Source organism: Pezoporus wallicus, unplaced genomic scaffold (assembly GCF_028554395.1).
Source record: "Pezoporus wallicus isolate ANWC-B61680 ecotype Strahan unplaced genomic scaffold, APGP_CSIRO_Pwel_v1 contig_13461, whole genome shotgun sequence".
NCBI classification, from domain to species: Eukaryota; Metazoa; Chordata; class Aves; order Psittaciformes; family Psittacidae; genus Pezoporus; species Pezoporus wallicus.
In genome coordinates this window covers 1-8,424 of record NW_026642315.1, presented here as the reverse complement: position 1 = coordinate 8,424, position 8,424 = coordinate 1, and the positions used below count along the sequence as shown (strand labels likewise).

At 56.5% G+C, this 8,424-nt stretch overlaps 1 protein-coding gene across 1 annotated transcript; it reads right to left on the bottom strand.

Moving 5' to 3' along the window:
- Positions 1-274: 274 nt before the first annotated feature.
- LOC130609683 (calpain small subunit 1-like) lies at positions 275-4,682 on the bottom strand. The gene is made up of 4 exons (XM_057428896.1): positions 4,628-4,682; positions 3,093-3,157; positions 1,227-1,295; positions 275-373 (listed from the first exon to the last, which is right to left on the bottom strand). The coding sequence occupies exons 1-4, from the start codon at positions 4,680-4,682 to the stop codon at positions 275-277; spliced, it is 288 nt and encodes a 95-aa protein (XP_057284879.1).
- Between the last annotated feature and the right edge of the window lie 3,742 nt (positions 4,683-8,424).

The window sequence follows — 8,424 nt, the reverse complement described above, 5'->3', positions numbered from 1 at the left end:
ACATCCCCCTTCAATGCCCCCCATCTATGGGGCTCGCCCCATACATCCCCCTTCAATCCCCCCATCTATGGGGCCCGCCCCATACATCCCCCCTTCAATCCCCCCATCTATGGGGCCCGCCCCATACATCCCCCTTCAATGCCCCATCTATGGGGCCCGCCCCATACATCCCCCTTCAATGCCCCCCATCTATGGGGCCCGCCCCATACATCCCCCTTCAATGCCCCCCATCTATGGGGCCCGCCCCATACATCCCCCCTTCAATGCCCCCCATCTATGGGGCCTGCCCCATACCTGCAGCCTCGAAGGCCCCCGGCAGCTCCTGCACCCCAATGGTCCCCGAGCGGTCGGTGTCGAACGCCCTATAGATACCCTGGGGGGGGGGGGCATGGATGGGACCCACATGCACCCCCTTTTACCCCCTGAGCCCCCCCAGTGGGGCTGGGGGGGGGCATTGCCCCCCATTGATTCCCATTGCCCCCCATTGATTCCTATTGCTCCCCATTGCTCCCCATTGCTCCCCATTGCCCCCCATTGCTCCCCATTGAACCCCATTGCTCCCCATTGATTCCCATTGCCCCCCATTGATTCCCATTGCTCCCCATTGAACCCCATTGCCCCCCATTGCTCCCCATTGCCCCCCATTGCTCCCATTGCCCCCATTGCTCCCCATTGATTCCCATTGATTCCCATTGCCCCCCATTGCTCCCCATTGCCCCCCATTGCTCCCATTGCCCCCATTGCTCCCCATTGATTCCCATTGATTCCCATTGCCCCCCATTGCTCCCCATTGCCCCCCATTGATTCCCTTTGCCCCCCATTGCCCCCCATTGCTCCCCATTGCCCCCCATTGCCCCATTGCCCCATTACCCCCATTGCTCCCCATTGCTCCCCATTGCCCCATTACCCCCATTGCTCCCCATTGCTCCCCATTGCCGCCATTGCCCCTGTGCCCCCATTGCTCCCCATTGCCCCCCATTGCCCCCATTGCTCCCCATTGACCCCCATTGCTCCCCACCCCCCATTGCTCCCCATTGTCCCCCACTGATTCCCCCCATTGCTCCCCATTGCCCCCCATTGCCCCATTGCTCCCCATTGCCCCCCATTGCTCCCCATTGCCCCTCATTGCCCCCCATTGCTCCCCATTGCCCCTCATTGCCCCATTACCCCATTGCTCCCCATTGCCCCATTGCCCGTTTAGGGGGTGCCCCCCCCCAGCCCCACACCTGCCACCTCTTGATGTTGTTCCAGAGGTATTTGAACTCCTCAAAGCCCAACTTCCCGGTGGTGTCACTCTGGGGGCAGGGGTCAAGGACAATGGGGGGCGCCCCACACATACCCCATGGGGCACCCCACACATCCTATGGGGCACCCCACACATCCCATGGGGTGCCCCACACATCCCATGGGGCACCCCACACATACCCCATGGGGCACCCCACACATCCTATGGGGCACCCCACACGTGCCATGGGGCGCCCCTCACATACCCCATGGGGCACCCCACACATCCTATGGGGCACCCCACACATACCCCATGGGGCACCACACACATACCCCATGGGGCACCCCACACATACCCCATAGGGTGCCCCACACACACGCCATGGGGCACCCCACACATACCCCATGGGGCACCCCACACATCCTATGGGGCACCCCACACATACCCCATGGGGCACCACACACATACCCCATGGGGCACCCCACACATACCCCATAGGGTGCCCCACACACACGCCATGGGGCACCCCACACATACCCCATGGGGCACCCCACAGACACGCCATGGGGCACCCCACACATACCCCTTGGGGCACCCCACACATCCTATGGGGCACCCCACACATACCCCATGGGGCACCCCACACATCCTATGGGGCACCCCACACATACCCCATGGGGCACCACACACATCCTATGGGGCACCCCACACATACCCCATGAGGCACCACACACATCCTATGGGGCACCCCACACATACCCCATGGGGCACCCCACACATCCTATGGGGCGCCCACACATCCCATGGGGTGCCCCACACATCCCATGTGGTGCCCCACACATACACCATGGGGCACCCCACACATGCCATGGGGTGCCCCACACATCCTATGGGGCACCCCACACATCCTATGGGGCACCCCACACATCCCATGGGGTGCCCCACACATCCCATGGGGCACCCCACACATACCCCATGGGGCACCCCACACATGCCATGGGGCGCCCCACACATCCTATGGGGCACCCCACACATCCCATGGGGTGCCCCACACATCCCATGGGGCACCCCACACATACCCCATGGGGCACCCCACACATGCCATGGGGCGCCCCACACATACCCCATGGGGTGCCCCACACATGCCATGGGGTGCCCCACACATGCCATGGGGCGCCCCACACATGCCATGGGGCACCACACACATACCCCATGGGGCACCCCACACATGCCATGGGGCGCCCCACACATCCCATGGGGCACCACTCACACGCCATGGGGCACCCCACATGTGCCATGGGGCACCCCACATACCCCCCATGGGGCACCCCACACACGCCATGGGGCACCCCACACACACACCATGGGGCACCCCACACATACCCCATGGGGCACCCCACACATCCCATGGGGCACCCCACACATGCCATGGGGCACCCCACACATACCCCATGGGGCACCCCACACACACCCCATGGGGCACCCCACATACCCCCCATGGGGCACCCCACACACACCCCATAGGGCACCCCACACACCCCCCCCATGGGGCACCCCACACAAACCCCATAGGGCACCCCACATACCCCCCATGGGGCACCCCACACACACCCCATAGGGCACCCCACACACCCCCCATGGGGCACCCCACACGCACCCCATAGGGCACCCCACATACCCCCCATGGGGCACCCCACACACCCACCTATGGGGCGCCCCATAACGACCCCCCTGGGGGCACCCCACACACCCGCCTATGGGGCGCCCCATAGCAACCTGCCCATGGGGCACCCCACACACCCCCCCCATGGGGCACCCCACACGCGCCATGGGGCACCCCACACCCCCCTGCCCCACATAAGGATACGTCCATCACAGCCACCATGCTGCGGCACGTGTCGAGGCCGAAGCCGTCGGTCTTCAGGTCAGGGTCTGGGGGGGGTGGGGTGATTTTGGGGGGGGGGGGGGGGGGAACCCCACCCCCACCCCTCCCCCACCCCCTCTTTGAGCCCTGAACCCAACCCCCCCCCGCTATGGGGCTGTTTTCTCAATGGGGATTCTCTGGTGGCTACTATAGGGTTGTGCTGCCCCGTGCCTTCCTGCATGGGGGGGGGGTAGAGAAATGGGGGGCAGAGAAATGGGGGGCACAGACAGAAATGGGGGTCACAAATGGGGGTCACACACAAAAATGGGGGTCACAGAAATGTGGGTCACCCATAAATGGGGGTCACACAGAAATGGGGGTCACAGAAATGGGGGTCACACAGAAATGGGGGTCACAGAAATGGGGGTCACACACACAAATGGGGGTCAGACCCATAAATGTGGGTCACACACACAAATGTGGGTCACACACACAAATGTGGGTCACACATAAATGTGGGTCACACACACAAATGTGGGTCACACACACACAAATGTGGGTCACACACACAAATGTGGGTCACACATAAATGTGGGTCACACACACAAATGTGGGTCACACACACAAATGTGGGTCACACACACACAGATGTGGGTCACACACACAAATGTGGGTCTCACACATAAATGTGGGTCACACACACAAATGTGGGTCACACATAAATGTGGGTCACACACACAAATGTGGGTCACACACACACAAATGTGGGTCTCACACATAAATGTGGGTCACACACACACAAATGTGGGTCACACACACAAATGTGGGTCACACACACACAAATGTGGGTCACACATAAATGTGGGTCACACACACAAATGTGGGTCACACACACACAAATGTGGGTCACACACACAAATGTGGGTCACACACACACAAATGTGGGTCACACACACAAATGTGGGTCACATAAATGTGGGTCACACACAAATGTGGGTCACACATAAATGTGGGTCACACACACAAATGTGGGTCAGACCCATAAATGTGGGTCACACACACAAATGTGGGTCACACACACACAAATGTGGGTCACACACACACAAATGTGGGTCACACACACAAATGTGGGTCACACACACACAAATGTGGGTCACACACACATAAATGTGGGTCACACACACAGATGGGGGTCAGACCCATAAATGTGGGTCACACACAAATGTGGGTCACACACACACAGATGGGGGTCAGACCCATAAATGTGGGTCCCACACACAAATGTGGGTCAGACCCATAAATGTGGGTCACACACACACAGATGTGGGTCACACACACAAATGTGGGTCACACACACAAATGTGGGTCAGACCCATAAATGTGGGTCCCACACACAAATGTGGGTCCCACACACAGATGTGGGTCACACACAAATGTGGGTCACACACACACAAATGTGGGTCAGACCCATAAATGTGGGTCCCACACACAAATGTGGGTCAGACCCATAGAGCCCCCCCCATTTGGGGGTCACTTACGGCGCGTGACGACCTTGTTGAGGATGTTCATGAGCTCTGTGGGGCTGACCTCCATGTCCTGGGGGGAAGGGGTTTAAGGGGGGGCACCCCCCATAACCCCCCCTGCCCCCCAGCACCCACTTGGCCCCTCCCAACCCCTCTGTACCAATGGGATCCAATGGGATTCAAGTGGGATCCAATGGGATTCAAGAGGGCTCCAGCACTGAGCCAATGGGATCCAAATGGGATTGAGCCAATGGGATCCAATGGGATTCAAGTGGGATCCAATGGGATTCAAGTGGGCTCCAGCACTGAGCCAATGGGATCCCAATGGGATTGAGCCAATGGGATCCAATGGGATTCAACTGGGATCCAATGGGATTCAAGAGGGCTCCAGGACTGAGCCAATGGGATCCAAATGGGATTGAGCCAATGGGATCCAATGGGATTCAAGTGGGATCCAATGGGATTCAAGTGGGCTCCAGCACTGAGCCAATGGGATCCCAATGGGATTGAGCCAATGGGATCCAATGGGATTCAACTGGGATCCAATGGGATTCAAGAGGGCTCCAGGACTGAGCCAATGGGATCCAAATGGGATTGAGCCAATGGGATCCAATGGGATTCAAGTGGGAGCCAATGGGATTCAAGAGGGCTCCAGCACAGAGCCAATGGGATCCCAACGGGATTGAGCCAATGGGATCCAATGGGATTCAAATGGGATCCAATGGGATCCAAATGGGATCCAATGGGATTCAAGAGGGCTCCAGCACTGAGCCAATGGGATCCCAACGGGATTGATCCAATGGGATTCAACGGGATCCAATGGGATCCAATGGGATTCAAGACGGCTCCAGCACTGAGCCAATGGGATCCAAATGGGATTGAGCCAATGGGATCCAATGGGATTCAAATGGGATCCAACGGGATCCAAATGGGATCCAATGGGATTCAAGAGGGCTCCAGCACTGAGCCAATGGGATCCCAACGGGATTGATCCAATGGGATTCAACGGGATCCAAATGGGATCCAATGGGATTCAAGACGGCTCCAGCACTGAGCCAATGGGATCCAAATGGGATTGAGCCAATGGGATCCAATGGGATTCAAATGGGATCCAACGGGATCCAAATGGGATCCAATGGGATTCAAGACGGCTCCAGCACTGAGCCAATGGGATCCCAATGGGCTCCAATGTGATTCAACTGGGATCCAATGGGATTCAAGAGGGCTCCAGCACTGAGCCAATGGGATCCGTTAGAGAGCCAATGGGATCGAAGAGAGTCCCAATGGGATCCAATGGGATTCAAGGGCTCCAACAGGGATCGGGGAGGGGGACGGGACATGGGGGGAGATCCAATGGGATTCAGCTGGGATCCAATGGGATCTGATGGGCTCCAACAGGATTCAATGGGATGTGATGGGATGGGGATTCAACAGGATTCCAATGGGATCCGATGGGATCTGATGGGCTCCAATAGGATCCAATGGGATGTGATGGGATGGGGATTCAACAGGATTCCAATGGGATCCGATGGGATCTGATGGGCTCCAATAGGATCCAATGGGATGTGATGGGATGGGGATTCAACAGATTCCAATGGGATCCGATGGGATCTGATGGGCTCCAATAGGATCCAATGGGATGTGATGGGATGGGGATTCAACAGGATTCCAATGGGATCCGATGGGATCTGATGGGCTCCAATAGGATCCAATGGGATGTGATGGGATGGGGATTCAACAGGATTCCAATGGGATCCAATGGGATCTGATGGGCTCCAATAGGATCCAATGTGATGTGATGGGATGGGGATTCAACAGGATTCCAATGGGATCCAATGGGATCTGATGGGCTCCAATAGGATCCAATGTGATGTGATGGGATGGGGATTCAACAGGATTCCAATGGGATCCAATGGGATCTGATGGGCTCCAATAGGATCCAATGGGATGTGATGGGATGGGGATTCAACAGGATTCCAATGGGATCCAATGGGATCTGATGGGTTCCAATAGGATCCAATGGGATGTGAGGGGTTCCAACAGGGTTCCAATGGGGATCCACAAGGGACCCAGTAGGGTTCTAGTGGGATCCAATGGGATGTGATGGGTTCCAACAGGGATCCAATAGGATGTGATGGGGATTAAACAGGATTCCAATGGGATCCAATGGGATGTGATGGGTTCCAAAAGGATCCAATGGGATGGGATGGGTTCCAACAGGGATCCAATGGGATGTGATGGGTTCCAATAGGATCCAACGGGATGGGATGGGTTCCAATAGGGATCCAACAGGGGTGCAACAGAATGCAATGGGATGGGATGGGGATTCAATAGGATTCCAATGGGATCCTATGGGTTCCAACAGGATCCAATGGGATGTGATGGGTTCCAACAGGATGCAATGGGATGTGATGGGGATTCAACAGGATTCCAATGGGATCCGATGGGTTCCAACAGGATCCAATGGGATGTGATGGGATGGGGATTCAACAGGATTCCAATGGGATCCGATGGGTTCCAACAGGATCCAATGGGATGTGATGGGACGGGGATTCAACAGGATTCCAATGGGATCCAATGGGATCCGATGGGTTCCAACAAGATCCAATGGGATGTGATGGGGATTCAACAGGATTCCAATGGGATCCAATGGGATCTGATGGGCTCCAATAGGATCCAATGGGATGTGATGGGATGGGGATTCAACAGGATTCCAATGGGATCCAATGGGACCTGATGGGCTCCAATAGGATCCAATGGGATGTGATGGGTTCCAACAGGATTCCAATGTGGATCCACAAGGGACCCAGTAGGGTTCTAGTGGGATCCAATGGGATCTGATGGGTTCCAACAGGGATCCAATAGGATGTGATGGGTCCCAATAGGATTCAATGGGATGTGATGGGGATTCAACAGGATTCCAATGGGATCCAATGGGATCTGATGGGTTCCAATAGGATCCAATGGGATGTGATGGGTTCCAACAGGGATCCAACAGGATTCAATGGGATGGGATGGGGATTCAACAGGATTCCAATGGGATCCAACGGGATCTGATGGGTTCCAATGGGATGTGATGGGTTCCAATAGGATTCAATGGGATGCGATGGGGATTCAACAGGATTCCAATGGGATCCAATGGGATCTGATGGGCTCCAACAGGGTCCAATGGGATGTGATGGGTTCCAACAGGGATCCAATCGGATCCAAAGGGTCCCAACAGCAATGCAATGGGGAATCAATAGGGATCCAATAGGATCCAATGGGATCCAATGGGTTCCAACAGGGGTGCAATGGGGATTCAATAGGATCCAATGGGATCTAATGTGTTCCAACAGGGATTCAATGGGGATTCAATGGGACCGTATGGGATGCAATGGGGATTCAATGGGACCCTATGGGATGCAATGGGGTGCAATGGGGATTCAATGGGCCCCTATGGGGTGCAATGGGGATTCAATGGGACCCTATGGGATGCAATGGGGTGCAATGGGGATTCAATGGGACCCTATGGGGCGCAATGGGGATTCAATGGGCCCCTATGTGGTGCAATGGGGATTCAATGGGACCCTATGGGGTGCAATGGGGATTCAATGGGCCCCTATGGGATGCAATGGGGATGCAATGGGACCCTATGGGATGCAATGGGGATTCAATGGGCCCCTATGGGGCGCAATGATGTGCAATGGGGATTCAATGGGCCCCTATGGGGCGCAATGGGGATTCAATGGGCCCCTATGTGGTGCAATGGGGATTCAATGGGACCCTATGGGGTGCAATGGGGATTCAATGGGCCCCTATGGGATGCAATG